Source organism: Rhinoderma darwinii, chromosome 2, assembly GCF_050947455.1.
Source record: "Rhinoderma darwinii isolate aRhiDar2 chromosome 2, aRhiDar2.hap1, whole genome shotgun sequence".
Taxonomy (NCBI): Eukaryota; Metazoa; Chordata; class Amphibia; order Anura; family Rhinodermatidae; genus Rhinoderma; species Rhinoderma darwinii.
Genome location: NC_134688.1, coordinates 427893382 through 427912607, shown reverse-complemented (window position 1 = coordinate 427912607; position 19226 = coordinate 427893382). Strand labels below are relative to the sequence as shown.

The window sequence follows — 19226 nt, the reverse complement described above, 5'->3', positions numbered from 1 at the left end:
ATAAAGTACAATATGTCACGAGAAAACAATCTCAGAATCACTTGGATAGGTAAAAGCATTCCGGAGTTATTACCACATAAAGTGACACATGTCCGATTTGAAAAATCGGCTTCGTCCTGAAGGCCAAAACAGGCTCAGTCCTGAAGGGGTTAATGTAGAGAAAAGAGCAGACAAACGTGTGTATAGCTAAAACATAACAATAGAATAGCACCATACATACAAGTGTTGTTGGCTAACGTTAGCCCTGATTTTGCAGAGTTTGCCCTTGCATCTTCTATGTCTATAGATCAATATTTTGAAGGGGTTTTCCGGTTTCAGCAAATTAATGTTATTTTTTGCATAATTTAAAGTTATACAATTTTCCCATATACTTTCTGTATTAATTCCTCACGGTTTTCAAGATCTCTGCTTGTCGTTATTCAGTAGGAACATTTATTGTCTATTTCCAGTGGATACAATTCTGTCCATGGTCATGTGATGGACACACAGGTGCTGGAATCATTAGAAAACACAGCTCTGATACACATACTGTAACGAGCCGTGCACCTGTGCGTCCATCACATGACCATGGACAGAATTTTATCCACTGGAAGCAAACAATCAATGTTCCTTCTGAATAACAACAAGCAAAGATCATGAAAATAATGTGTAATTAATGGAGAAAGAATATTGGAAAATTATATAACTTTTAAATATACATAAAATAACAACATTTTCTCAAACCAGACAACCCCTTTAAGAAACAGGGTGGAGTTTATCCAGTGTCCTATAGATGGGATTCCAGTTGTCATCCTGATCATTGCAACAGTTTTCCTATCTTGAAAAAGGACTTTGTTCAGGAAACTACATATAAGCACTGAGCGGTACGTTCATGCATCTCCTGCCACTGGCGTGCCCCTTTTATCATTTATACATTTTAGAAAATGCAGGACCATAACAAATAAATTAAAGGTCCCAGATGTCTCCTGTCATTTAGAGAAAATATCTGGTACATAGGTTGAGGATATGTGTAGTCATGAGGGAGTGTAGTAAGCTCAGAAGAGCATTTACAATTGGGTGATTTGCTCATTGGAGTTAGCGGATATCACCCCGGGCATGGATTGAGCAGCATCGTACTCTTCTGTTGTATGATATGGACCTTAAATATTTTTTCATCAAAACCAGTGACATAAACATATGGGATTCCCTTATACAAATAACACCTTGTACCAGTAATTCTGTACTGCACATGCCAGCTGCGCACACCCAGGTCCACCATGCCAGCTGCGCACACCCAGCTCCACCATGCCACCTTTACCCCAATACAATATTTCCCACAACTTTGCAGCTTTTTCTAACTCACTGACCATTTATAGAGGCCCAGACAAGATAAACTCACCATTTTCTTCTTCTCCTCTATACAATGAGTAATGTGTCATTTTTAAAAAACAATACAATGGTAGTATTATACTGGACAATTCGAATTGCCGCTATACGTTTCAGCTTTGCGATGTTCCTTTGTGTGTTATTTCGTAGTGACCGTATTATAAAGTACACGGTCAACACAATACGCTATAAAGCCACATGATTTATAGCAGACTCTGTGTCTAGTATGAACTATTCTTGGTTCTTTTGCTAAATCCCCCCGCCCCCCCCCCCCCCCCCCATATAGTGGATATGACAAAGGGCCAGTTCACACGTTCAGGATTTGATGCAGATTTGCATTGCGGAATACGCAGACCAAATCCACATGATTTTACTGTACAATGCAAGTAGATGGGTTTTTACAATTCCAAACCACATGCATCGTATTTTTACATTGCAGATTTATACATGCGGATAGAATTTTTAAATCCGCAGCATGCCCATTCCCCGCTGGATTCAATGCGTATTAATTGTGGATTTTCATCATAGAAATCAATTAGATGTTAAAATCTGCAATGAAATATGCACCATAAGAAATATGCACTTGTGTTTTTTTAAATGCAGATTAATATGCGGATTTGATGCCAATTTCATCCGCATCAAATCCTGAAGGTGCGAACTGGTCCAAAGAATACAATGGGAGGAGGATAGGAGTTCTGTCCTAATGTTATGCAGGAGAATACGGGACATGAGTTATGGGGATGAGTATTTATTTAATCTGCATTTTTAACAAAAATTTATTGTGATGGATCTGTCAATGGCAAAATGTATGTGAGAATAATATTTGTCAGGATCAATTATTTTTTTTAAAGACACAAAACAGATCTGCCACAATCTGTTTTTTGGTTGTGTTTTTTTTTAATGAATTTCAATGGGTGACATGTTGGATAACTGAAACAAAAATGACAGTTTGCAGCAATTTTTTTAAAATATGAGACAGAAAGACTTTTTTTTGAGAAGAAACTAATGTTAAAAATCCTGAAACTTTAGGTTATTTGGTTTTCTATGAAGTTGGCCCTAGTTGTGTGTCTGAGATCGGGAATTTAGATTGTGAGCCCCATTGGGGGACAGGGACTGATGTGAATGATGACAATCTCTGTATAGCGCTGCGCAATCCCGTATGTTGGTGCTATATAAGCTATGAGAAATAAATACATTTGTGTCCAGTCTCTATATCTACAGCTGAATGATTTTTTTAAAGTGGAATTGTTTCGTTTAGAAACTTATTATGAAATGTCCTACAAGAGAATTCTGTATTAATAGAGGGGGTCCCACTTTCAGGACCCTCCTCTATTCTCCAGAGCGGAGAGCAGCTACAAAGAACATTACTAGTTCTGGAGGATCAGACATGTCCATTGACTGTAATGTTTCATTTTTACTGCGGTGGTCCTGCTGGGAAATGTTCTGCTGCCATGCTCTCTCATGGATTATAATGGATTGCTGGGGGTCCGAGCAGCAGGACACTTTGTGTTCTGCTTATGGTGGGGCGACCCTTCTAACAACTTTCCTCAGAGAGCTGAGTATGGGCCGAGTATTTCAAGAATATTGTTTTTTTTTGCCCATCCTCCGCTTTCCTTGTATGAAATCTGATGGGAGCTGAGAGTCCTGTAACTCTTTCATCCTGGGGATCATCTGTCTTTATGACATATATTACATAGTTACATAGTACAGTTGAAAAAAGACATCTGTCCATCAAGTTCAACCAAGGGATGAGAGAAAGGGAAGGGATGGGAGAAATTATAGAACTTTTATTTACCTTTACTGATCCAGAGGAAGGTAATAAATAAACTAACTAAGGCCTTATTCACATGACAAGGATAATCGGCCGGGTGATGTTTTTTTTTAGCAGCCGTCACACAGCTGCATTAAAATTAATGCATGTCTATGGGGCTATTCCCGCTGACAGGTCTTTTTTACGGACCGTGGAACGGCCTGGGAAAACACAGGACATGTCTTATTTTTGCCTGTTTTCCCGGATCCTTCATCAGACTCAAGTCTATGAGGGATCCGTGAAAACGGGTCACGGATGTGTGCAAATTGGTTGTGAAAAACGGCCGTTTTACATAGCCGATTTGACACTGGTCATGTGAATAAAGCTTTAATAAATATTAAAATTTCCCATAAGGCATTAACCAATCTTCCCTCCTGATCCCAAGTGGCAACCCATCTGGATCAACATTCAAACAAGAATTCTATACATTGACATAAGCGCTCATATTTTTTCATTCTAACAAATGATCTAAGCCTTTTTATGTGGTCAGAAGATTTAAAATGATAGTAACCCTTTAGCTAAATTCATGGCGCACACCAGACCTTTTGTTAGAAGTTAGTATAGCCAAATTGCCGATCCTGGCCTATTATATTGGTTTTATTATTATTATGCAAATATTCTGAGAAGCCCAAACTAGTTCTTTACTGCCACCTGCTGGAAATACAATGCACTTCATTACACTAGTTTATGTGCACAATATATATATATATTTTGCTTTGTGTTCAAGATAATAAGAGAAAAAAAAAATTCAAATGAAAAAGATAAGCAATGAGCAACATTATAAAGTTTCAAAGCCATCGTGGGCTCTCCAATTATACAAACCTTATACTTACATAAAATGAGAATAATTTCTGGGGTGCTCATTATAGTTAAAGAAAACTTTATCTACAGCCTGGTCATTTTCATGTGGAATAATATGGAGGCTTTGTGTACACCGTGTGGACAGCATTTCCATTGACTCACTACTTAGCAATATGTCACTGCCATAAATAAGCACAATATCTGTTCAAAGGCCACTAAGGTGACGTCAATGGCAGCGGATAATCGGAAGACAGAGGTGGAAGATAATTCTTCAGACTATTGCAGTTCATACATATTATTTGCCTTATAGTTTACTGTACACTCCCATGATTTCCATGTTACTCTATAGAGGAGCTGGACAGGATGTAGAATTGCTATTTACAGTCATTATATGGATATACGTACGGAGTATATACCTATATACTACCTATAAAATACATTACTTCAAGGTTAAGAATCAGAACGTAATTACATTTTTAGTGTAATCAAATGTTTTGGAGTTTGTTTATTACTTTATTTATCGGGTTTCCTGCTTGTTCGGCAACATCACAAGTTGCAGTGTTAGGATGTGGTCGTCATATACAGTGTACCCGACGTATGCCCGAAAGTGTGTTTTTGGTATAAGTTTGGGCAGGATATTGCAATTACTTTTTCACTGTACTGAAAAGCTTAGTTGACTATACTTTTCAGTACAAGGAGATTCTTCAAAGAAAACATATACTGCTTAGTATGTTTTTTACAATGGGAATCAATGGGCGATGTATGCAACTTTATGGCATATAATTGCATATTTTAGAGCTATACGTGTGGCGTATACTTCAAGAGTTTTTTCTGGCATACACGCTAAATGTACACCACAAGTGCAGTGTGAACAGAGCCTCATTGGAGTGACACTGCCACACCTGTAGTAAAGATAGTGGGCGAATGTATGAAAGAGTTGGACTTTGCGCCAAAATGCTCGGTAAATGCTCAGTATAGATCTCATGCAGATTTACTGTTTATCTGATATGTAACTTGAAGCTCCCTATTGCAAAATTTGTAACAGGAACCCCCCCCCCCAACCATGTGCCATTTATAATACTAATGTATTCTTATGTGGCAGAGCTCAGTCACCAGGGCCTGGGTGCGACTGCTATATCTGCACCCCCTATAACTATGCATTTGATCCTATGTTCAGCTATAGTACATTACTTTACCATTAAATAACAGGAAAGCCGCATACTACACATAGAGACCACGTTCTCCTTTAACTGCGCAATGACAACTTTGCTGAATACCAACCTTAGCAACTTTGAATATGATGATGTCACACTGCAAGTCATAGATAAATAGGACTGTTCACTGCTAAATGTTTTGTAAATATTTAGACTTTTGCTTCTTTATCTATTTTTCAGATACAGTGTGCAATTCATCTCCTTCATCATCATCATCATCATGCAAACGTCCCGAATTCAGCGGGACAATCCCAGATTTCGGGCGGTGTCACGATGTCCCGGGCGGCCAGTGGTATTTCCCGCTGTCAACTGTATCTGCGTCCTCAGGACGCAGATACAGTTGAATCCAATGCTGAAGCAGAGAACCATCACCTCCCTGCTTCAGAATGAGTTCAGAGCTGAGGGAGCTCCTCTGTTCCCAGAGGACCCGGGGAACCCCATGATGTGACTGTCCATATATGGACAGTGACGTCAGTGGCTACTTATTGAGCGGAATCCCCGTTGCCGATGTTCTGGCCGGGGAGTCCGCTCCTAGAGGAAACCCCTGAGGTCCCTTTCCATATATCGACATTGATGTCAGGGACTCCTCCTGGAGCGGAATCCCCAGCCAGAGTCGGCAACGGGGATTCCACTCAAGGAGTAGCCACAGACGTCACTAGCCATATATGTACAGTGACATCAGGGCTTCCCTCTAGGAGCAGATTCCCTGGCCTATGCTCTGGCTGGGGATTCCTCTCCTAGAGGGAGTCCCAATGGCACTATCTCCACGGAGGGGGGGGGGGCGCTATCTTCAAGGGGAGTCTGGCACTATCAACATGGAAACTGTGGCACTATATAGGGGCACTATCTACATGGGCACTATGGCACTATCTACAAGGGCACTGGCACTTTATATGTGGGCACTGGCCCTAGGGGCAGCTTTGGGGGCATTATAGCACATAAGTGCGGCTAGGGGGCATTATACTGTATGGGAGCATTAAGCTGTATGAGGGCATATATGGGGCATTATACTGTAAGGGGCAGCTATGGGGGCATTATACTTTATGGGGGCATTTGTGTGGGTATTATACTGTATGGGGGCATTATACTGTATGGGGCAACTATGGGGGTATTCTGGTGCATTGGGGAAGCTTTGGCGCATTATGCTGTATGGGGGAATTTTTTCGGCCATTATACTGCATGGGGGCATCTGTGTGAGGATTATACTGTATGTGAGAATCTGTGTTGGCTTTATACTGTATGGGTGCATCTATGGGCCTTTATACTGTATGGGTGCATCTAGGGGGCATTATACTCTATGGGGGCATTATACTGTATGGGGGCATTAAGCTGTAAGGGGCAGCTATGGGGGCATTATACTTTATGGGGGCATTTGTGTGGGTATTATACTGTATGGGGGCATTATACTGTATGGGGCAACTATGGGGGCATTCTGCTGCATTGAGGAAGCTTTGGCGCATTATGATGTATGGGGGAATTTTTTCGGCCATTATACTGCATGGGGGCATCTGTGTGAGGATTATACTGTATGTGAGAATCTGTGTTGGCTTTATACTTTATGGGTGCATCTATGGGGCTTTATACTGTATGGGTGCATCTAGGGGGCATTATACTCTATGGGGGCATTATACTGTATGGGGGCATTAAGCTGTATGGGGCAGCTATGGGGCATTATACTGTACTGTGCAGCTAGGGGAGAATTATACTTTATGGGGGCATCTGCGTGGGCATTTTACTGTATGGTGGCATTATACTGTATGGGGCAGCTATGGGGCATTATGCTGTACGGAGGAATTTGTTTGCGCACTATACTGCATTTGTGGGGATTATACAGTATGGGAGAATCTGTGTTGGCATTATACTGTATGGGTGCATCTATGGTGACATTATACTGTATGGTGGTAACTAGAGGGCATTATACCATGTGGGGGCAGCTATTTGGCATTATACTGTGTGGGAGGCACTATGGGAGCATGTTACTGTGTGGTCTTAACCGGGTGTGTATGGGCGGGATTGGGTGGGATTAGAGGCGTCGCTTAAAAGAAAAAAAATTGCCGCAGTGCGCTACGCGCTCCACATCGGTTGTCCCTCTATGTGATACTTGAAAGTCGGGAGGTATGATCATCATCTTTCATCCATAATAATTAATGACTGTAGAAATAATGTAAGCAACTCAATTAAAATTTGCAACATGATAAGACCCGAGGACTCACTGGGGTCCTTTCTTTTTGTTTCTGCTATCAAAGTGACTGTCACATTGTGGTAAGACGTTACTATTCAAATTCCAGTCATTGAAATAAACATCACAATGAGAGAAGATGACAAGTCACTCTGTGGCGGCATGCTGCACATTGTCAGGTCTACCACTGTGTGGTGTTAGGACTCCATCGGGCATCCTCTCATCATAGGATAAAACATTTGTACAATTTATTATACGTACTTTACAAAATAATTCTCAAAAGGTTCCAGTTAATTAAAGTGGTTCTTATTCAATACATCTCAACAGAATTCACACCTTGTGATATATATTGTGTACAAATCATGTAGTCCAGATTGCAAATCTTAACTGCTCCACATGGGTAATATTTAAAGAAAAACTCCAGTCCCATGTTGTCACTCATAGATTACACATGTAAATAACCCCCTAGTGCACACACAAACACGCGCACACACTCATGCGCACACACACCAGCAAAATGAAAATGTACCTGTACTGGTCCTGAATTTGCTCTCTGATAGCTCTGAAATGCCTCCTGTTGTAATAGTCTTCTTCAGCCTGGAGGTTGTGATGGCTGTGCTGCCCCCTGGCTTCGTGAGCATGTCATCACTGCTTGCTCTTTTTAACTGGAATTGACAAGAAATTGTCTCATTGCTTATTCCTATACGAAATTATCAATTTAACTGTGCATTGAAAAATAATGTATTCATATACCTTGTTCATTAAAGAGGATCTATCAGCTCTTCTGTCTGTTTTAGTAAATACATGTATTCCCCATAAAATAATGATTCTGGAGTATCTTTTCCTAGAACTCTGCGCTGTACTCTTTTATTCCTCCTGCAGATGTATGAATAAATTGACAACTGGGTGTTACCAGTTGGAGGTGTTTCCCTACACAGTCTGACAATGACCAGTCAGTGCTCACAGTCTCAGACTATGTAGGGACACTCCCCTTTGACAAGGGAACGATAACACCTAGTTGTCGATTTATTCCTAAATTTCTAGGAGGAATAACAGACATTTTAGGAGAGGTGACACGTATGCTTCAAGCAACGGCTAATTCACAGGGACATAATGAAATGAGGTAATGTTAAAAATAATCTAAGGCTGTTAAAATTCTACGTGCGGCACATGTCGGTAAAAGCCACCAGAGCATATGCGGAATGTATCCATAGGGCCTCCATAGGGTGTCATTTTCAATTCAGGGGCATCCATGAAAAAAAATATTTACTGCGCAGCATACGTTTTTTTATTACTGGAACTCTATGTGTGACGCATGTCGCTGTATGTCTATATTGAGCCTATAACAGAGCCAAGATTATGATACTATGGTAAAAGAAAAAACGGCAGCTCATGAATAGCCAGACTTTTTCCTCCCAAAGTGATGTGAGCGCTGCAATGTTCTAAATGGAAGTTCACAAAAATCACTTTAATATCAGACATAAGTGAAATCAGTGTGTCTGTCACTACTTTATGCTGCCCTTTAGAGAGGACAGCATAAAGTCACTGACAGGTTCCCTTAAAGAAATGAAAACTGAGCTCTGATTGGTTGGTTTGGTTTATGGTTTTACTGTTAGACAGTTTTAGTAAATTATGCTTAATGCTCTGTTCACATTGGCTCTGTTAACAGTGGCGTCATGCCTTTCATTTATAATAGAAGCCATGAGGCCATGACAGATCTGACGTCGACCGATGGACCTCATTTACTTACAATGGGTCCAACAGGGTTCGGTCGGGTTTCTGTAATTTCAATGGCAAAAAAAGCACTGCTTGCTGTGCTATTCTTGCCGTAAAAGGTGATGAAACCCAACCGAATGTCATTCCGAATGTGTAACCATAGCCTGATACAAATAAATAATGTAAATATCTATATTACTATATCACTGTTGCTAAATCAAACATGAAATGGGGCAACTGAATATTATTAATAGGCTGAATATGACTTATTTATTTGTAGTTCCTATTGCTACATACATCTTCATGTAATTTTACTAAAACCTTAGAGAACTTTTAAAAACAATTTCGTAAACTTAGAGGTCTCAGAGGCCTAGTGGCTCCCTGCTTCTGTAGAAGGGTAGAGGGCAGTACAAAAATAAACAGATTCAAATGAACCAACAGTAAAGGCTACATAAACATGTAAATACATAGAATCAGTGGTTTCTAATTTCCTTCTAAACTGTGGCTGTTGCCAATGGAAATTTAGAACAACCGTATTTCACTTTCCCACCATATTCCTCAGAAAAACTGTGACAACAAAGTATCCATAAGAAATAAAAAATTCAAGAAAACCAGACTCTTTAAGAGTCTCATGGAGGCCTGTACACAGTTACTAGAGGGATTGGAGTAGGCTAGACTAGAAAGCAGAGTCTAAGGGATTATCTGTTCTTCAACCTTAACCCCCACACGGATGGATAGTCTTTCCCTAGGTTGGTATCCCAATTAGCACGGTTAGTGACAGTTAGCAACGGCTGAAGTACGGGCAAGGTCTAAAATAGAACGGAATAGAAACGCAGTACCAAGACAAGAAACGGGAGTCTTCAAGCTTTTCTTCAGACCTTTCTTCAGGGCTGACATTTTCCAAACTACCAAATATAAAAGCTTTGCCACTGATTCTGTTCACATCAAGAATTTCTTTCATTTTTTTTATGCCTGATTCTGGCCCAAACTGCATCACTGGATAGTCATAATGCGCATCACGTGTGTTGAATGCCATCTTCTACTGTCTAACTGATGAATACGGATACGGAAGTCCAACCCGGTAATTGATGGAAGGACAAACCACCTTTTTCTGTGCATAAAGAAGAGACCACCACTATCAGGGTAAGAGGACTCGTGGATACTGCCCTTTTGCAAATTCTGTACATACTAAGAACACCACAGGGAGGTGAAGTAGCAGGAAGGAGATAGATTGCACAGTCATGCAGTGACTCACGTTCCTTCGCCCAATATGCAGAATGTCGGCTTGTCCAGGGCCGTGGCGTTACCATGATACCAGGATGATACTGCTCTCCTTGGCTTGTAATGTGTGGCTCCAAGACACAGGATCGGGACCCAATGTGTGACATAATCAAATGGTGTCATTTAAAGGGGAACAGCTCCGGGAATTACTTGCTTGGTTATCAGTCCTGGTGGTGAGTTTCCTGGCATTTGTTCTTGTGTTTGACCCGGCTTTCGTCTTGACTCCGCTTGATCAGATTTATCTGTATACCGACCTCTGGTCTGAATTTGACCTTGCTTCCTAATACCGATTATCGACCTGGATCTGTTTTTACCACAAAACGTTTTATACCCTTCATCTGCAGCATGACCATCTATTGGGGACTGAGAAGGGCAACCTGGGAATCAAAGTCCATCCCTCCTTGCAGGGGTTAAAAGAATAAGAACAAGAGATTCCTTGGACTCCGCACCTGAATTCAGCCTACGCAAACTCCATAACGGTCTCAGCCATTTATTGTCCTTGCCTGCTGCCAAACGCCTCCTGTGCTTGAGCGCAACAACTTCTCCAACAAGTATGCACGGTGTTGATGAAGTGGTTTGTCCACATGCAATCTATGAGGAGGTAGTTCTTCATTCTGCTTCTTACTGAAGACATTTCTAAAATCAGAATACTGATCATTTAGGCTTTGGAGAGGTAATGGTGATAACGGAGCTGGTGGCTTGACAGGTTGCATACAATTTAGAAATAAGCTGGGCCCCAGTGAAGAATTTAAGCACAAATCCAATCTATGGTGGGGAGAAAAAAGTTGGAGCCGGGGTAACTACAGGAGAAAATTACCTTTGTATGATGTTGAAGGAAAAGGAGATAATTGATGATGGCTCCTGGCTTATACTTATATTTACAGAGGAAATATAGAGTGGCTTTTGAATAGCTTCCAAAGGGATGTGATGTTGCATGACTAAGGCTTCATCAATGAAATAAGGGTACGTTCTGTTTCACGTAGCCTCCGCCAGAAATGAATATCAATTTAAGAAGCCAGATTCTGAACAGAAGGTTGCCACAAGGGCCTTGTTATTCTAGGCCAGCTCTAAAGTCAAAGTCTGGAATAGAATAGCATATTGTCCCACGGTTAAGGCTCCTTGTTTAAAATGTCAGAGTGCAAAAGTTATGGAGGAGGCACAACCTGGTTTCTCAAACACATTATAGAAGGAGGGCATTCCCACAAAGAGCAGAGATGGCTTGTAGTGCTTGTATAGTTTCCACAATATAAGCCCCTTGCTGCATACAGTATATTCTTGAAGGTGGTGTCTGAAACTGTAACTTTGGCTGGTACTGGTAAATATCAATCACTTCTGTTGAATGGGCACTGGGGAACAAGTTCTGTAAATTTAATTGACATAAGCATTTGAATTTATAGCGGAGAAGGATTTCCCAACTTAAACTTTTACCACCTGCTTTATTTCTCTCCTCTCTTTCCCTTCACAGCCGACTTGATCTTTTACCACCTGCTTTATTTCTCTCCTCTCTTTTCCTTCACAGCCGACTTGATCAAAGTCCACAGGGTGATTAATGCATGTCCCAGGAGTCAGACCACAATCACATCTTCTGAGAACAGGTGATCAATTTGGTTTTCGGTATATTAAAACTGTTGTATATATCTGGTTTCCATACGCTCAGTAAAAACATGTTTAACTTGTTTTACTGTAGAAACTTTTATGCTTCTTTCACATCTGCGTTGGGGTCCCGTTCTGATGTTCCGTCGGAGCTTTCTGTCAGAACGGGACCCTGAAAAGACACAAACTGAAACGATTGGAAACCAGAGGTTTCCGTTTCCATCACCATTGGTTTCAATGGTGACGGATCCGGTGTCCACTGTTTCCATTTGTCTCTGTTGTGCACCGGACCCGTCGTTCTGCCAGAAGCAATAGCGTAGTCTACTACGCTATTTCTTCCGGCAAAACGACGGGTCCGGTGTACAACAGACACAAACAGAAACCATGGGCACCGGATCCGTCACCATTGAAATCAATGGCGTCAGTTTGTGTCTGTTCAGGGTCCCGTTCTGACGGAAAGCTCAGACGAAACGTCAGAATGGTACCCCAACGCAGATGTGAACGAAGCCTTTCTCTTGTAGTGTAGAATACATGGTCAAATGTAGATGTAAATAGAGTATCAAAGTGGTTTATTGGTCATGAAACAAGAATGTAGAGTTGGAAGTTATAGCTTTGGCACTGCCCATGGTGCTAACAATTTTCCAATGTCCTCCAGTGACCAATAAGACATAACATACAGTAAATCTTATTTTTTAATTTTTTTATGTATGTGTCATGGCACTTTTGTCCCCATTAAAGCCATTGTATGGATATTTTTAATCACTGTTTGAGTGCAAATTCAGAAATTAACAGTTAATAAAATGCGTGTTGATGGACTGCTATACGGAATTGAGTCAGTGTCACCCAAAAGTAAAAGTAGCCTCTAATATATCGCTTGCCTTTTGTTTGATACTAAAGAACTGAGAGTTTTGATATTTTTTATTACCTAGCAAGAAAACGAATTATACTCCTAAGCACTGCGCAGGCACAAAAAGAGAAGCGCAACTACTCGGCCTGTGCAGTGTCCAACCTGAACCTTATTATACCGACCAATTACGTTAGGGAAGCCAATGCTCAGCATATGCAGTAGAACCTTATGGTGACTGGTCCATATTTGTGACATGATGAGGTTCTGATCTGTGTAGATATAATACTCCATCATTGCTCTTACCTTACTTAACCGGGATTCAAATGCAAGTGAATTAGTTGACCTGGAGGTTCTCATCCCAAAGGCAATAGTTGGGATGACTTTCGCTCTCTCTGTCCCATGGCTTCCCTGTTTGTTCTGTGCATTCAAAGAACGTGCAGAGCTCTTCATACCCTACAGATACAACAAATCAGACATTCAGATAAGCCATGGGTCTATTTCAATAATAAGGACAATACTGTATTAAACACGGTACCAAATGTTATAGGATCCACATACACAGAAAGAGAACAGTCCACAAGAACAGAAACATGCTTGAAATTACACAAAATGAGATAAACGAATAGCCTATGACATTAGCAATAAGCAGGGGGAATAGCTATAGGGGTGCAGGGGTAGCAGTAACACCCGACCACTGGTACCTAAGGGGGCCCAAAGCATCACTTTGTCACATAGGACTACACCAGTATTATAAATGGCACATGGTAGGTGGGTGGCCCTGTTACAGTTTTTTCATTGGAGCCTAAGCTGATGTAAACTATTCAGCAACAAAATAATATTCTTAACTGTCCGTTTTTCTATTCTTAATAATAAAAATCCACATTTGAAGATTTCACAAAATTAGAAGATGTAACTAGCCGTATACTAAGTATTGCTCACCCCATTCACTTGTATTACTATTTTAGAGGTGACTCAAGTTAATGCATATGCTCATCTTTGAACCGGATATTAGCGTTTAGAAATAAAATGAATCAACATAAACAGTTACTTTGAGTTACTTTGTAAATACAGAAAAAAGAACAAGTCACGACCAGGTAATTGAAAAAATACAAACAATCTTTATTAAAGTCAATTAGACACACAGAAAAAAACAACATTCTTCGAAGCACCAGCGAAACGCGCGTCGGGTTAAGCAGAGGTCCCCTCTCCCGGTCCTGGTCTCCTATTCTCATCTCCTGCTACGTAGGTGTAGGTATATTATATTGCCTTGCATGTTATGTATACTTAGGACTGCACTTTATATATACTTTTTATATTGCACTTATGTGTCCATCTGTGCAGGGCGTACCACGCCTAGCACCTGCTCAATAATATATATGTATGCACTTTAGCCATTTATAGGAGATATTGGACCATTTGTACATCTGGGGGGCCACTCTGCTTTCATGTTCGGATTCCGTTTCTGTTCGAGGGTCTATGGTATTTTATTATGTATAACTGTTATATGTTGTTTTTTTCAGTGTGTCTAATTGACTTTAATAAAGATTGTTTGTATTTTTTCAATTACCTGGTCGTGACTTGTTCTTTTTTCTGGTTTTGTTAAAATTAGTCACTAGGACCACTAGTACCAATTGGGGTATTGTTCGGTTTGTTACTTTGTAAATACATTGCATTAATTATCTTGTATTGATCTTGAGTTACAGCCTGCATTGTAGTCTAGTGCTGCATTAAACAATTCTACATGATCCAGAGCTATAATCTTTCTGCATTTCCTGTTGGCTCAATGTCTAGTAGGGCTTGTTCTGGTACTTTGTATTCTGGGAAGCGTTGTCTTTACACCAGGCACTGTACAATAATTTGATATAATGAAAACTAACTCTCCCACTATATTTTAAAAGTCGTTAATGGAATTCTGAATGCATTGGACTACAACACTGGCTGCTACTCAAAAGTATCAGAGTTACATCATTTAAACTTCATTGATGCGTATAGGAGGCAAAAACTAGACCGTCTGGTCGAATCCCACAGAAGAGCTATTGTAGCAAAAATTGCTGCAAAAAGTTAATGCTGGCTATAATAGAAAAGTTTCAGAACACACAGTACATCGCAACTTGCTCCTCATGCTGACCCCTGTCCACTGCTGAAAGTGCCTGCGATGGGCCCTTGAGCATCAGAACCTTGGAGCAATAGAAGGACGTGGCTGGGTCTGATGAATCATGTTTTCTTTTCCTTTATGTGGACGGTAGTGCATGAATGTCGCTTATCTAAGAAAGAGGAAACCAGAAACCAGGATGCACTACGGGAAGGCAAGCTGGCTGTAACAACTATGGCCATGGCCCGTCGTTCTGACTTACCCCTCAACGGCTGTGGCCATGGACATCCAACTTGCTTGCAGCGTCGTCCTCCTGTGAGGCGCCGGCACTCACTTCCGGATATCGAGACTGTCTCTGGAGGGTGCGCGCGCCTGCGCGTGCACGGCCTTAAAGGGCCAGTGCACACATAATTGCAGGAAGTCTGCAATCTAGCCCAGAATGCTCTGGGCTATAAAAGGGGCTCTTCCCTCTTGTTCCTTGCCAGAGCGTGGTTTGTTACCCAAAGTTTGCCATGCTAATGGTCCCCTAGTGTCTTCCAGCTTCTCAGTGTTCCCTGTTCCTGTATCCTGTATCCTGTTCCCGTACTATCCTGGTCTAGTGCCGTGCTGAGCTGTTGCCGAGTTGTGCTGCGTTCCACGCCTGTTCTGCCTACGTCACGCCTGAAGTCTACCTGCCGTCTGGTCCCTGCCGTGCCTGCCTTGCTACTGTCTACATTGCCTCAGGTATCCTCTCTGAACTATAGACTCTGTACTTTACCTGTTTGGCCAGCTGCCATCCCGCTACACGGTACGGCCCAGTGGGTGCACACTCCACATCGTGACACTGGCGAAGGCAGTGTCATGCTCTGGGCAACGTTCTGCTGGAAAACCACGGGTCCTGGCATTTATGTGGCTGGTACATTAACAGGTACCAATCAGTGGTGGATCATGATTAAGGCGGTTCGGGCAGCCGCCCGGGGCCCAAAGCTCCCGGAGGGCCCATGGCCGCCTGAACCGCACATGACAGCATGGGCCCCCTCATGCCTCGTGGCGTCGCTAGCACCAGAGGGGGCCCCGGTGGTAGCGGCAGCCACATTCATTTGTATCTGAGTCCTCAGGAACAAATGAATATTATAGGCTGCAGGTCACGTTAGGCCTGCAGCCTATAAGGTGCTTGGAAGACTCCCTGCGCAGGCAAGCGTGATGAGGTATTGCATCACGCCGGTCTGCGCATGCGTCTAGTCCAGAGCATTCACATGCGTCCAGCTGGAGCGGCCGCCACTTTTTTTTAGGTTGGTGTGGCGCGATGTATATATTCAAGGAGGGGGGGAGTGCTCCGTTACACTATATACAAGGGGGAGTGCTGGGTGGCCCTATATACAAGGGGGAGGGTAACGCTGTGTGGGCCTATATACAAGGGGGAGGGGAGCACTGTGTGACACTATATACAAAGGGGGGAGTGGTCTGTAACACTATATACAAGGGGGGAGTGCTGTGTGGCCCTATATACAAAGGGGGAGCGCTGTGTGCGCTATATACAAGGGGGAGCGCTATGTGGCCCTATATACAAGGGGGAAAGCGCTGTGTAGCCCTATATACAAGGGAGGGAAGTGCTGTGTGACCCTATATACAAGGCGGGAGGGGAGCGCTGTGTGACACTATATACAAGGGGGGAGCACTGTGTGACACTATGTACAAAGGCGGAGGGCTGTGTAGCACTATATACAGTACAAGGGGGGGCTGTGTGGCGCTATCCACAGCGGTTTGTGTGTGGCGCTCCTTACAGGGGGCTCTGTGGCGCTATTTACAAGAGGGGAGGGCTGTGTGGCGCTCTCAACAGGGGGGCTGTATGGCGCTATCTATAGGGGGATGTGTGTAACGCTCTCTACGGGGGGATGTGTGTGGTGCTAGCTATAGGATAGGGGATGTGTGATATATACAAGGGGCTGTGAGTGGCACCATGTACAGGGGGCGGTGTGTATGTGGTATTTTACAGTGTACGGTATTATTATATTCAGGCGCGTAGTGTTTGGTGCTATTATATTTAGGGGCACAGTATGTGGCACCATGATGATTTTATTTTCGTTTATAGGTGTGGAAATGTTGGAAAAGTGAGGAGCCAAAGACATCTGAGTAGCAAATTCTGCAGAAATGGGTCATGGCCAGGAGAAGTCGTCATGAGCTCTGGACCGGATGGAGAAGAAAAGAGGAAAAAAACTATTGGAATCTGAGACGTTGCCACCTGTGAGTCACTAGATATATAGAGAATCTGTCACCTCTCCTGAGATGTTTATTATAGTAAATCCTTGTATTTCACAAAAAGTCTTACTGCAGTCCAGGACTGATAGACAATTCCCCTTGTCAGGAGGATGTGTCCCTGCACAGTGTGATACTGTCAGTATGTAGGGACACAGCCCTGTGACAAGGGGAATCGTAACACCCATTTGTTAATGCTTGCCCAAAAAGGTAGTGTTAACAATAGTTACGGCGCGGCAGGGTGGCGGTGCAGAATGGGGGCCCAAGTTTAGGTAACAGCCTAGGGCCTATGGTCTACTTAATCCGCCACTGGTACCAATTACCTAAACTTCCTGGCAACAGTATTCCCTAATGACAGTGACCTCTTTCAGAAGGATATTGCGTGCTGCCACACTGAAAAAATTTATCAGAAATTGTTTGAAGAACATGACAAAGCGTTCAAGGTATTAACGTGGCCTCAAAATTCCCAAGTTCTCAATCTGATTGAGCATCTGTGGGATGGGATGGAAAAAGAAATCGAATCTATAGAGGCCCCACCTCGCAATTTACAAGACTTAAAGCATCTGCTGCATCTTGGTGGAAGATACCACAAGACACCTTCAGAGTTCTTGAGGAGTCAAAGCCTTAACAGGTCAGAGCTGTTCAGGCAGCAAGAGGGGAACCTACACAATATTAGTCAGGTAGTTTGAATGTTATGGCTGTACGGTGTATAGGATCTGTAGATTTATTTTTATCTGTAAAATAAGAAGGAAAAGCTAAATCTACTATGATAACTTCCCTGCACAGTGTGATACTGTCAGTATGTAGGGACACACGTATGTAGGGACACAGCCCTGTGACAAGGGGAATCGTAACACCCATTTGTTAATGCTTGCCCAAAAAGGTAGTGTTAACAATAGTTACGGCGCGGCAGGGTGGCGGTGCAGAATGGGGGCCCAAGTTTAGGTAACAGCCTAGGGCCTATGGTCTACTTAATCCGCCACTGGTACCAATTACCTAAACTTCCTGGCAACAGTATTCCCTAATGACAGTGACCTCTTTCAGAAGGATATTGCGTGCTGCCACACTGAAAAAATTTATCAGAAATTGTTTGAAGAACATGACAAAGCGTTCAAGGTATTAACGTGGCCTCAAAATTCCCAAGTTCTCAATCTGATTGAGCATCTGTGGGATGGGATGGAAAAAGAAATCGAATCTATAGAGGCCCCACCTCGCAATTTACAAGACTTAAAGCATCTGCTGCATCTTGGTGGAAGATACCACAAGACACCTTCAGAGTTCTTGAGGAGTCAAAGCCTTAACAGGTCAGAGCTGTTCAGGCAGCAAGAGGGGAACCTACACAATATTAGTCAGGTAGTTTGAATGTTATGGCTGTACGGTGTATAGGATCTGTAGATTTATTTTTATCTGTAAAATAAGAAGGAAAAGCTAAATCTACTATGATAACACTCTTTTAATTTTAAAATATATTTTAATCCTTACAGTAGCAAAGTAGACCACCCATGATACAAGCATAACTGAATGTTCATCATGACATTCAGATTTTCGGGGTTGGAGGAAGCCCCAGTTCACTGACCACCACCCTTGATGATATCTCCTGAAAGGCTTTTAGAAGGATACAGATCCCCAAAACGGCCACACATTTCCAATAAAGGAAAAATGTAATATTTATGGTGCCCATTCAAATTAATGAGCGACCTTGTAATACACCAAATCCTCCAGAGCTAAAGGTGGTTTTTGCAGTGGCAGTCCACTGTTGCTTATAGAAGGGGTCCTAAATCCAAATTGTGTGCGGATTAGGGTACTGATTGAAGACCTGGAGGCCTTCAATAGGCTTCTGGCTGCTAAGGCAACCAATCTGTACCCTGCAATTTCGCCGCGTGGGAGAGCACTGGGTACACAGAGGGAGCTTCCTCTGTTTAATCGCTATGGTGCCGTCCTCACTATTGACCGAGATCATAGCGGCATGAGGGGTTAAACAACCGGGAAAGGAGTTACCTCAGATCCCAGCCATTGCAGTCGAATGTCAGCTGTTTAAAACAGCCGGCACCAGCTGCGTATGGTGCGGGCTCAGCTCCGTAAATGTACATGGA

General features: G+C 42.4%; 1 protein-coding gene across 3 annotated transcripts in view; it reads right to left on the bottom strand.

The window, feature by feature from the left end:
- The window catches only part of SPECC1 (sperm antigen with calponin homology and coiled-coil domains 1), a 371633-nt gene that overhangs the window by 279096 nt on the left and 73311 nt on the right, over nucleotides 1-19226 (bottom strand). For all 3 annotated transcript variants that reach the window (XM_075854361.1, XM_075854364.1, XM_075854362.1), the window contains exons 2-3: nucleotides 13110-13259; nucleotides 7899-8034 (exon numbers count right to left, since the gene is read on the bottom strand). In XM_075854361.1, the coding sequence (XP_075710476.1) occupies nucleotides 7899-8034; nucleotides 13110-13256 (283 nt within the window). In that variant the 5' untranslated portion in view covers nucleotides 13257-13259. The remainder of the gene's footprint in view (nucleotides 1-7898; nucleotides 8035-13109; nucleotides 13260-19226) is intronic.